We start from the raw sequence: 13,197 nt of genomic DNA, 5'->3' as shown, positions 1-13,197 counted from the left end.
AGGTGGTGCAGACTTGTTCTTTGCTCATTTATTATCATTATTATTTTTTTATTTATAATTATTCTTTCAAGACGTTTATTTAGTCTTTTTTTTTTTTGTTCGTCTCCTGCACTTTTTTAACTGTATATTATCATTGTTTATTCAATTTTATTTTATATAGATCCTATTTTACGTCTTCCTTCCTTTTATTTATATGTAATTTCTTATCACTTTATTTTTACATAATATTTATCCTAGCTTAAATTGCCTTATTGTATCATGTTGATATAATATTCTCAGTTTTTTTTTTTTGTATCTTTTTGGCCCTAATGAAGCCCTGCAAAGTGGGGCGAAACGTCGGAAAATAAACAGTTGTAAACTATTTTTGTTTCTCTTTTGACCACAACCCTGATCATCTTCTTATATATCAATTTTTACGGTCAACTATATATACATATATATAAAAAAAATGTATATATTGTTGATTGATTGATTGATGTAATTGACATATGATGGGTGGTTACTCTTTGTAGCCCATAATAACTACAATGCTTCTGGTCCAGTACTGATATTATTAATACAATATACCAATTTCTTTAAAGTACTCGGGAGCAGTGACACTTGAACTAAGGTAAAAGTAATTTAACTAAACCAACTATTGCTAGACTTGTCTCAATAAACATTATTACACATCCTAAATATATATTTTTTTTATAGAAGTGATCACTATAATCAACATTTTTAATGACAAATATGGTTCACTAATGTTTTCCTTAGAATCAACAAATAAAATGAAAGGACTAATTATTAAAAAGAAATTCTAATATTTGATTATACGATTTGAGACTCTCATAACAAGTAATTTTACCAACCTAAAAGCAACTCAAGACAGGCCTAATTTATTCTGATTTTATATAATAAATAAAAAAGATAATGAAATTAATAAAACCTCATTACAACAAATATGGATAAATAGTTGTACATCATTGAAAATTAAATTACTTTTATATAATATTAATTAATTACTTATCGATAAGGAATACTAACCTCCAGCAGAAGAAAGACGAGACAGTAAATCATCTTCTAAGTCTTTAAGCATAATTTTGAAATCATTTTGTTGTTTAGTTAATTCAGCCTGTATTTAAAAAGTTATATATGTTTAAAATAATAATTTTAAAAAAGTAAAAAATAAAATAAAATGTTTGTTTTATGCATTGAAATATACTTTTGATTAAAAAAAACAAAACATGATTTTTCAAAGTATTGTACAAAAATATTATGAAAATTTAAAAAAAGAACTAAGAATCAAGGGAAAAATGTGTAGGTATTACAGTGAGATGGTCAGAAAATGAACCTCTAATAGTCCTGTATTTTATGGACAGTAATAGGCACAATACTAATTTTGTATTCAAATTTAAATCACTTCTAGTAATCAGGAAAAAACATGGTCTGTACTGCTCTGTCCTAAAATGAATTCAAAATAATAATTAGAGAAAAAATGGACATTTGTTTTTCATTTTTTCGTTAATGACACTCTTACAACATTGACCTTAGCCTGACTAAAAATGTTAAAATATATTTTTGATATCGTGAAGGGAAATTCAAATAAAACCTTAAGTTGCTCAAGATCAGGCCTCTCAGCCTTCACAACTTCTGCTAATAGTTGATCTTCTAATCCATCTTTTGTTACAGTAAAATTAATGAGAGTTGTCTGAGCCTGCATTTCTGGTTTGTAATGAGGATTTGCAAATTTAGTATGCAAAATTAAACGAAAGTTTGGGTTGAATTCTACTTCTTTGTCACCCATCTTGATTGCCCTAAAACAAGGATATAAAAAATGATTGAGCCAAAGATTTTAGACAGTAACTTACCTGGATAAATTATTATTTTCTATTAAAACTAATTGTTTAATAAGAAAAAGGAACAGTGAAAAAAATGGCACACCTACAACTAATTTACTATTTTTTTTTTATTCAATTGCCTTTGGTTTTTTGTTTTTTATAAAGAACAATGAGAAACCAATAGCTTTAAAAAGATAATAAATTAAATCCAGAATAATCAATGTTCTAGAATTTCTTATATTTAGTAAGAAGTGACTTTAAGTCAATTAAAGAAATTTTGATTGTGAATAATTCCAAACTCTACACAGACTACATGATTTCCAAGATTAATAAGTTATAGTTTGACCACACCCAGACCATCATCCTTTTAATATCACATTCGCTCAATCATCGATCTTCCAAAAAAAATGTTTTATTTTTTCTACACAATTTATGAATCTAATCTTAAATTAGGAACTGAATTGTCATCCATGCATTAAGATTATGCAACCCTCACCTTTTATTACCATTATCAACTCAGAGCTTGATGATTTTTTTTTTTATCATGTTCTTTTCACGATTCAGATGTTGAAGAAAAGAAAATCTGATAAATGGTTTACTAATGGGAGGTAGAAGAGGATACAAAAATTCAAGTACAATTGACTTAATTTGCCAATTTAACAATCAATTTAAGATAAATTTCTTAGCTACTTCTTAAGATATCATTTTATACTAAGATTTCTAATATACCCCTCCTCCTCCTCATAAAGTGATTTAAATTTAAGATTATTTATGCCTGATCAACATTAGCACACCACCTTAATTGTTTAACAAAAATCCAAATCAATGAAACCATATAAATTTCTTTGTGTTTATGATTGAGGAGCATTCAAGGATTGTTAAGAACAAATAATTATGGTCTCTAATCCCATCTGAAATAGAATTTGTTAAATACTCGAATATTCTTCAGGTTGATCCCCCCAGTTGGACTGCACTTGTAAGCAAGTAAACAATATTTTTACTAAGTATTATAAATTTAAATATTAAAATGTATGAAAATATATCAATTCTTAGATTTTTTTTAATTCACATCAATTTTTCCATTTACTCAGTTAAATTTCAGCTTGTAATGTTTAATTAATAATTATATAGTAAAACTAAAAAGAAAAAAACCCAGTATTAATAACATTTAACTTTCGGTGAAATAATGAAGTGGATGGATGTTTGAATAAAGAAAGTATAACATTAACAAAATATTACTAACTTTCCCTTTTTAATCAGATTTCTTCCTAATAAAGGATCCAGTACTGGATCAAGACTTTCTCCAATGTTTTCTAAAAGAACGGTATCTCCATTCTTTAATGCCGATTCCATGGCTTCAAGGTATCCTTTCTGCCCAGCTCGAAGGACTTTTATATTGGAACCATATTTATATTTGATCCATTTAACACCCTGTAACTGTAAAAAGATTGAAACATTTAATAACTAAAATAAAAATAAATTAATAAAAAAGTACAGAACATTTAATTAATCATTCAGTCATTATAAAAAAGTTACCTGTGGATCAATCATTAGCGGCCACCTGTCAGTATTAGTTAAAATAGTTGCATTTTCAGTAGACATGCGGTCACTGGGAAGACCTTCATTATTCCAAACAGCTATCTGCGCATCATCAGTCAAAAGAGTTAATGGATCTAAATCATCTGTAAATGGAACTGCTGGCTACAATAAAAGCAACACTTATTAAAAAATGTATTAATTAATAACAGAATATTTATTTGTTGGATAAAATCAACTTACTTCCATTGTTTTCAGAAATGGTAACCACATTTTATTCAATAAATCTAAACGATATTGCTTTGTAAAACAACCTACGTATGATACAAAAGCTGTGATCAAAAGAATATCTCCAGGCAAAGTAGTACCTTGTTTCATAAAACTGCGAAAACATAAGGAGAATCGAATCAATTAATCATACTATAATCACACTTCTCCTATACTATGTGAATTTAATTGATGAGAATCAACAAGTATTTCAAAACTACTTCTATCCCAAACACAAGTGTTGTTAATCCTTTACCAGTAATTTTAAGAAAAATAAATTATCATATGATTTTATAAGAAAACAAAAACAGAGACCAGCTTCTAGACCACTTAGTTAGTTATTTTTTTTATGGCTTAATATCATTTTGGATAGTATAATTAAGTTCCTCATGATAAGAAATATTTATCAATAAGCTATCTACTTTAATCTTCCTATTTCTTGACAGTCGACATCTATTTTTTTTAATTAAATACTCTATCAAAGATTAATCCTTAATAAGCTATGAGGTCTAATCCACAAATTAAAGACCATCTATATGTTTTAAGACTAGAAATTATGGTTTTTAAGTGAGAATTGTAAATTTTTAAATAATTAAGAATAAATTAATTTTTTACAGCAAGATTTCTAAGAATATGTAAAACTTCATTGACGTGACTTATAAAAATTTGTTGTGTGAACACATAAGGACCTCTGTATCAATTTCATGGGTTCGATTTTTGTCTGAGTCTGTGAAATTTTATTTTTTGGTGTTTTTACAAGACAAATCTTGGTGCTGTCACTATGGTTAGATAAGGGTATAACAATCTACATCTGTGGAGTTAAACCAAAAAGTTTATAAGAGAGGTATATTGAATGCAAAAACTGTTGAACTACAACCTAAAAATCAACTGTTAATGCCAGCAAAAAAAAGTAAAATATTTCAAATAGAAAAAATTGTTTCTAATCAACTTACCTAGCAACTGCTTCAGCCCACCGAACATTCTCAGATGCAAGACCACCAATTAATCGATTAGCTAGCTGAATTGTTGCAGTTGTTGCATCTGCTTCTTGTTGACATTTAAGTTTTTCAGCAGTGGCTTTTTCAAAATCACAAGTTAATTGGTTTAGCTGCTCCTCTAGAGACTGAAGAAAACAAAAAATAACTTTAATAGGAGTATTTAAAAAAATTAGAAAATAATTATAATTTAAGTTTTTTATTTATTCATTTTTATTACATCAATGAGTGTTAAGATTTGTCATCAAATCCTGTATGGTAAAATTACTTAAGTTAGTGCTTCAGTATCTTTATTTTTTTTAGAATCTCTAGTTTGCATTAATTTGAGTTATTACTTCCAAGTCCTAATAATGCTAGGACTGTTTAAAAAAAATAGAGCAGTTGGTTTTAACTGGCTATGATTAATAGAGAAGGAATATTTTTCTCCATTTGGGGTTTACGGTTTCATTTTACAAAATCAAGTCACTTACATTCACTTTTGCTTTAATTATAGCCAATTTTTCCTGAGCAGCAGCTAATTCAGCATTAGCCTGCTCTAAAGCTTTCCTTTTAGGTTCGACATCACAATATACTTCATAGAATTTTATAATATTTATCACCCAAGCACATAAACCTGTCAAAATAATAACAAGTATAGAAGAATAATTAAAGTTTTATAAATGATTATTTCAAGAGCTATTTTTTTTAAACCAAACTTTGAATAAAAATACCTGCAGCAGCAGCTGATTTGCTTCTTACGAATTCTGGTTCAAACTCTTCATCTTTTAAGTAAGGCTGGATTGATTTTATGATTTCTGGGTGTATATTTTCCTTATCATAATTTATTAAAGCATCTAAGAAAGCATCTACTTTAGCCATTGTCACCTGAATAAAGAGAAATTACATTTGTGATTAGAAATTTATACACAACTGCTCCCACCAATTATACATATAATTTATTTACTTATTAACTTTGAATTACCTTTGCAGCTTTCCAACTTCTATCTTTAGGAATTTTTCCATTTGGAGCCAAGAGCACCATAACAGCTGCTGTTACATTGGTAACAGCCCCAGGTGGAGAACCAAATGATTTTAGCTCAGTCAAGTTGGCCTTGTTAAGTGTGTTCAAAGCTTCCTAGAATACCAATAAACAAAATGCCATTATGCATTGTTGAATATATGTATGCAGCAATTACAATTATATAACATAGTTCAATTTAAAAATATATTTAGATAACATTGGAAAATTACTGAATGGAAATAAGCCCTGATAAGTAGGGCAAAACATTGGCTCACAATAAATAGTTTAATTACTACTAGGTAATTTTTTTGCCATACGCAGACCATTTTCCTTTTATATCTAGTTAGTAGTTACAAGGATATAAGATAATTTTTTTTTTTTTTTGCATCTGAAAGAGGAAATATATCAAAGAAAGATAGTTCCAATCCGAATTAAAAAAAAAACCTGCAGGTAATAGTCTCACCTTTGGATTAAAAATGAGAGGAAAAAATTGCTGTTTATTTGTATCAGTTACACAGCTGGATGCTTAACATAAAAGTAAGTGTTATAGAGAATTTTTACTTTGAGAATGTAAAACACTTATTTATGAACACTTAGAAGTCTATTTGATTTCTATTATTTAATTGTCATGGAAACAATTCATTGCCACAATAAAAAAAACAAATCAATTAAATAAGAAAACAAATAAAATTAAAATGATTTTAAGTATGTTTCTAAAGATATTTTTAAAATAATTCAGCGTAACAGCTATCCACTGTATTCATATGGATGTACACATCCAAGATCACAAAACACAAATAATAAAGGAAGACTATATTATCAATGTTCCCTTGTAACCCACTTATTGTGTTACAATAGGATCGCTCCATACTAGTCAAAAATGAAATTCTAATGATGAAAATTGCTGTTTAAAATGTTAAAAAAATACACTAGAACATTTAAAAAAAATGAGAGTCCATATTTATCTCCATTATCAAATAAACTATGAGTTGTGAAACATTATAACTAATGATTGATTTTTGAAATAAAAATATTTAAAAAGGAAGAGTATTCTCACAAAATTATAGTTATTAACCTTTACTTTATCATTTAATTATTCCCCCAAAGTCTTATTCATCATTAAAATTATTAAACAGTAAATTATTAAACAGTTATTATTAAACAGTAAATTTTCTATTGATATGACTTAGAAATAGACAAGTGGCAGAGACTATGCAGCATTTGCAATACTTAATCATAAATTATCATTTGATGTAACATAAAAATAAACATGGATTAGAGGCTATACAGTACTCAGAGTACCATGATAGCTGTGCACAGATGGTTTTCATTATATAGGTATCTTACCTGTGCTGCTAAAAGTGCAGGTTCAGCCTTCCTCAAGTCTTCCTCACAATCTTGCTGTTTCTTTGTTACTTCATCAGCTATCAAGCCTACTTTCCTCTCTTCTGCATCAGCTGTTAACCAAATGAATATTCTATGTTAAAAGATTGTAATATATAATAATAATTATACTGTAAAATAAAATCAGTAAACATTTTATATATCATTAAGATTAAATGAAAGTGAATTATAAAATCCCTATTGATAAACTATTAATTCCAAATCAACACTATTTATCAATTTGTTACACTAAATGTAAATACTATAAGTAATAATACAAACACATAAATAAAATAAGATATATTTATATAGTCTTCATTTATATTACAAACAGATAAATATAAAAATAAACTATAGGCTAAAAAATCACTAAGACTAATAACATAAAATTTGATCCAGATATAAATATATATTCATATAACTAAATAATATTATTATAGACAGTTCCAGTACTCATGTCAGATTCTGTTTCTGGGAAACTGATTTATTGATTTATTTATTGTCAAATTAGACTTAATTAGTGTCTTGCTAGACCAAAATATGTATCCATTTTCAGTTTATTTATAAAGACTCTTATATAATGTGTGCTCAATTTCAGAGTTTTATTTGTCATTCTAATTGATTTTTAACAGCTCAGTATGATAAAAAAGATCAATTTATTTTTCAAGCGATGTAATTTTAAATTTAAGCAATGCAAAATGGTTCCTGGTACAAATTAGTTAACAATTTAACTCTAAAATGACTTAAAACAGGGACTGCCTGTATTAAAAATTTAAAAACCAATAAAAGAAACTTTAAAAAATATTTAAAATAGGTGTAAAAAATATTAAATTAAACAAAATATGAATAAAATTACTAGACTCTAGAACGTAGATTGATATGAGAAGATGGTCGGGGGTGAGTTCAGCAAAGATACACAAATAAAGAAAACTTATTTATTTATGCCGATGTTTCAACCTGAACATATTTTATTGATACTAATATTTTTTTTTCTATTAGTATCAATAAATTACTATCTACTTAAGTTTTTGCTTCAAAATATTAACAAAAAACTATTTATAATTAACCAACGTTTCGCCCCACTTTGCAGGGCTGCTAAGAATGATGTTCTGATACCAACTTACTCCCAGTTGGCATCAGAACGTCATTCTTTACAGCCCTGATGAAGCCCTGCAAAGTGGGGCAAAACGTTAGTTAACAATAAATAGTATTTTGTTACTATTTTGAAACCTTTATTGATTGTCACCCGGACTTATTCCTCCAATTTAATTTATTGTTATGTATATTTCCAAGTTTGTTAATTATTGTTTTATTTTTATTTTCAAGTTTCTCTGAATTAAGGTTCTTATCTTGTTTTGTTTTTTTCAGCCCTGATAAAAGCCTGAAATTCAGGTCAAAACATTGACATTGTGAATATTTGCTGACTGGACCCCAATCATCTCCTCATAAACATATTTATATCAGGAATATCATGAATAATTATCAATTTATACTTCAATTAAAATGTAAAGTTTTAAAAATCCTAATTTCCACTTTTAACAATTCATACATACCCATTCCTTTCTCTGTTGATACCTTTTCAGTTTCAACCCCAACAATTTTAATCAAATTATCAGCTGCTTCATTTTTTACCTTTAATTCAACTTCTTGAATGGCTAATTTAGCTTTTAAGTCATCAACCTATAATTAAGAACCAGGTTTTAATTAAAGTAGATGCTAATAGAATGCTACATTGAAAATATTGGTCACTAAAACAACATGAACATATCAATGTTATGAAATGGGATCGGACATTCTTCGCTATTTCTGATTTCCTAGTCATGTCATGTGTTAGCTGGTTGGGTAAATCCCATTTTTCATCTTTAGAAAATTAATAATTCATTCATAGTTTATATTTAACCCAACAAAGGAACTATAAATTCTCTAAAATACCACAAGATGTTACTAAGATCGAACTGTTTCAAAAAGTATATCATCGTCAATTGATAAAGAGGCTCATCAATGTTAGTTGATGGTATACTCCAGCAGCACCTCATTGTCAAAGCGTGAAATACCAAGGCCTGTAGTAAACTAAATGATATCAAATACTTCACTGAATTTCATTTCATAATTTATAACTTCTATAGATCCAATGCAGAAAATAAAAAGTAATAATTAATTAAAATATTTTTCAAAAATAACATGTTTTTATATAGTAAGGCAAAAAATTATAAAATAAATACCTGCTGAGCTGTACTCCTCAGTTTTTCTAGCCCATTTTTCAACCGATCAATTTTTCCCGCTAATTCTTTACTTTTTTTTATGAGCAGTTTTGAATATAATGAAATTTGTTCCAAAAATGATTTAGGTGTGGTGTAATTGTACCTCCTCTCATATAACAAGTAGAGCCTTGACATCTGATTAACTTGAGAGTGAACATGGGCCATGAATTGAGCGACAGAGTTGCAATAAATTCCCTGTTTAAATAAAAAAAAAGAATAATAAGTTGAATTTATGAACAATAACTTACATTCTTCATATTTATAGTTTTTATACTTATACTTATATATTATAAGGGTTTACATAAAGATCAAAAGGCAATCAAGTAATGCTACCAAGGTGAGAATTAAATTTTAATCAACATAAAAGATAAATAAAAATAAAGGTATTGATAAACATCTGTACCATCTAAAACAAATCAGGCCTTAAAAACCTTTTAGTCATTGATTTAATTTCTGGTAGAATGAAAAAGGAGATAAAAATAAAACACTATGTGCCATGTATCAAATTACTAATCAAAATCTATCATTTTTGGTAATTCATTTAAATTTTAACACCCATTGCTATTGACGGTCAACATCACAGCAACTTATGATTTGTTTTAATGTTTAGGATGCCAAAAGCGAATAATCTCATTGTTTGCATTATTGTATAGGATGCCTACTACAAGTTATATAAAATTAAAAAAGGAACTTATGGGTTAAGTTTAAATCTGATAATTTAACTTACAGGTAGAACATCCAGCTTTTTAAGAAAATTCATCGAAACTGAAATAAGCGCTTGTTGAGGCCATTCATGGAACCAGTTGATAAGTGTAGCATTGATAAGAGCTGGAAATTTCCTAGCTCTTACTCTTAATGTTGATCCAACAGGTGAAAAACAGAGCACTACTTTGAGCTGTCTTCTAACCCTATCGAGGAAAAATTTCCAACAATTTTCCTTTGAATCAACAAGTCCTGCACCTTTGACCTAGAACATTTAGTCGTGACTCACTAAAAAATAATTTAAAGATTTTAAATGCAATGACAAAACAATGTTAAATAAATAAAGCTAAGCGAAGCCTCAGGCAAGGTACCAATTGCCTCTACATTTTTTTCACTTGCTTCCATCACAACCCAAGTCAACAAGGTCCGAATTAATACAATCCTCCTACCTAAGTCTTGGCCTATACTATACTCCTGTTACCTATATATCACCAAAATTATCACTCCTTCTGCAATTGACTCTGAAATTAGTTTTATCAGTATTTATCTTGATCTTTAGTTCATTTATTTATTTGCTTTATATTGTATTGCAATTTGCTTTATACTGTATTTCTTTACACCATTACTTTCCTAAGGATGTATCCCATCAGTAAATAAAACAAAACAGAAGAAAGGGAGTACGAGGGTAAGTCAATTTTTATCCACAATTTAGTTATATTTTTGTTTATGTTGGTAGCACTGTCGTTTTGCATTGATGACACATGCTTTGTTTATTTGTTGTTATGTCTATGCAAGTTTCAAGTTGGTAGGTTAGTTTCGTTTTCGCTGTCATGCTGTTAATCATGGCTGCTCCGCTTTCTATTTGCACCAAAGAATAGCAACGTTCAGTGATCTGTTTTTTGTAGGCAGAAGGCATATCAGGGACCACGACAGAGTGTCTACGAATGGAATGGAAAATTAAAAAATGGTCACACAAGTGTTATGTACGATGAAGGAGTCAGAGGACCGTTTACCGCCACAAATGAAGAAAACATTGAGCGTTCACATAAAATGGTGCTCTTAGACAGATGAGTAACAATTAAGGAAATGGCATATTATCTGCAACTTAGTCACGGTTCTCCCTACAAAATCATCCACAACAGACTTGGGTTTCATAAAGTTTGCATAAGATGTGTCCCAAAACAACTCACACAGTTGCATAAACAAATGCACTTGGACACTTGCCAAAAACATTTGGATTGCTATGGTAACGAACGGGACAACTTCTTAGACAGGATTATTACTGGTGACATTAATAATTAAAACATGGATCCATCATTACGAGCCGAAGAGTAAACGGCAGACTATGGAATGGAAACAATCAAACTCAAAGAAAGTTAAGAAGAAAGTTCTAGACTTAACCATCTGCAGGAACTGCTTACGGTTTTTTGGGACTCACAAGGTCCAGTGCTGAAACATTATGAGGAAAGGGGCACAACAATATACAGTCTACGTTACAGTGAGATGCTTACTGCAAAGCTAAAGCCTGCAATTCGAAGCAAACACCGAGGACTGCTGTTAAAAGGCGATGTGTTGTTGCACAATGCCTATCGCATACTGCTGCCCACACAGCTGAAATGCTCCAGAAACTCAATTTTGAAGTATGGGCTCATCCTCCATATAGTCCCGATCTTTCTCCTTTAGACTATCACTTGTTTGGTCCACTAAAAGAGGCATTAAGGGGTCGTCAATTTACCTCGGACGAAGCAATGAAAGAAGTGGTGCATTCCTGGCTCACAGCTCAACCGAAAACCTTCTTTTAAGAGGGCATCATGAAGCATTTACATCAATGGACCAAGTGCGTTGAAAAGCAAGGGGACTATGTTGAAAAATGATGTGCTTGTAAGTTTCCTACTTATTGCGTAGTTTTTATTTATTGCGGATAATAATTGACTTACTCACGTATCTCTTTAGATCTGAACAAACTTCAAACTTCTTGGAATAAAAATTACTGATTTGAACTTTATTAAATGCTTCAGATATGCAGATCATAAATAGGTCATAACTTCTTTAGTATTCCCTGCTCAATCAAATTATTATGATGACACTTTTGGTAGCTATTGCAATCATATACCTTTTTGAATTTTGTATAAAACTGATAAACTAAACAATAGCTTTATAATTTTTTCACTGATATTTATCATAAGGAAAATAAATGGTCGATAGTAGAAGGATAACATCTAAAACCTCATTTATAGTTTCCTACAATTTTCTTGGTATATTCCATGATTTAATTAGTTAGGATTATTGAAAAGAATGTTTGGGACATGCCCTGAGGATGGCCAATAATACAATACCGAAAAAGATGCTCCAAAGCAGAATTTATGCATGTGCCCTTCCACTTTTAATTCAAATACGTAAAAAAAAGCTATAATAACAATTCATTTGATTTTAAAACTTACTTCATTTCTTACTCCAGCAATTATATTGTCTATTTCATCATCAGGAAATAATTCAGGAATTTCACCAGATGCGAGCATGTCATTAATGAGCACAAGAAAATCTTCATTTGCTACTTGAGCATCAGTCATAAGAAACATTATTCCAAGATTTTTCAGACCAGATTTTAAATACAAAGATGCAAGTTCTGCCTAAAAAAAAAATAAATAAACTTGAGATAAGTATTAAAAATAACTTAATATAGCAAAAAAACAATTTAATAAAATAATTATTACTTTGAGATCAGAAACACCAAAACCTTTTCTTAACTGAATTTGAGAAACTTCTAAACTGGAAATGTATGCTGCTAAACGTGATAATGACTGTTTTCCACTTCCTCCAACTCCAACTAATAATGCGCTACCTCTTGGAGATTCAAGTATACGATTGATCCTTTTAATTCATAATTATACATTAATCCAGAGCATGCATTAACAGAAAATAATTTAATTTAAAGTATGTACTCGACTTTCATAAGGTAAACCTTACCTACAAACATGCATCATGGCATCCTCAAAGAGGACCAAGTTCATGGCTGCAATGAGATCGTTGTAAGACAGCATAGCTTCCTGTAGAAGACTGTCCAGCTGAGTCCAACTGGTTACAGCCATGTACCTTGGTTCACCAATTCCATGGGCAAAATGACAATAAATATTTGGTTTTTCATAAAGAAGGCTTTCATCAATTTCCTAAAAATAGGCCACAAGGAAATAATAACAAACCTTAAAATAGTAACTCAATATAAATATAAATAT

The 13,197-nt window shown here is 29.3% G+C and overlaps 1 protein-coding gene across 1 annotated transcript in view; it reads right to left on the bottom strand.

The window, feature by feature from the left end:
* The window catches only part of Dhc93AB (Dynein heavy chain at 93AB), an 81,861-nt gene that overhangs the window by 21,396 nt on the left and 47,268 nt on the right, over positions 1-13,197 (bottom strand). The window contains exons 38-53 of the mRNA XM_014424971.2: positions 12,932-13,131; positions 12,679-12,835; positions 12,406-12,594; positions 9,990-10,229; positions 9,224-9,457; positions 8,555-8,681; positions 6,966-7,075; positions 5,580-5,732; positions 5,329-5,482; positions 5,089-5,231; positions 4,577-4,746; positions 3,600-3,738; positions 3,357-3,521; positions 3,064-3,257; positions 1,592-1,796; positions 1,027-1,114 (exon numbers count right to left, since the gene is read on the bottom strand). Of these exons, the coding sequence (XP_014280457.2) occupies positions 1,027-1,114; positions 1,592-1,796; positions 3,064-3,257; positions 3,357-3,521; positions 3,600-3,738; positions 4,577-4,746; positions 5,089-5,231; positions 5,329-5,482; positions 5,580-5,732; positions 6,966-7,075; positions 8,555-8,681; positions 9,224-9,457; positions 9,990-10,229; positions 12,406-12,594; positions 12,679-12,835; positions 12,932-13,131 (2,668 nt within the window). The remainder of the gene's footprint in view (positions 1-1,026; positions 1,115-1,591; positions 1,797-3,063; positions 3,258-3,356; positions 3,522-3,599; positions 3,739-4,576; positions 4,747-5,088; positions 5,232-5,328; positions 5,483-5,579; positions 5,733-6,965; positions 7,076-8,554; positions 8,682-9,223; positions 9,458-9,989; positions 10,230-12,405; positions 12,595-12,678; positions 12,836-12,931; positions 13,132-13,197) is intronic.

This window comes from Halyomorpha halys, unplaced genomic scaffold (assembly GCF_000696795.3).
Source record: "Halyomorpha halys isolate HHAL.00 unplaced genomic scaffold, Hhal_1.1 Scaffold487.1, whole genome shotgun sequence".
Taxonomy (NCBI): Eukaryota; Metazoa; Arthropoda; class Insecta; order Hemiptera; family Pentatomidae; genus Halyomorpha; species Halyomorpha halys.
The sequence above is the reverse complement of the archived record's forward strand: the minus strand, read 5'-3'. Positions and strand labels throughout refer to the sequence as shown.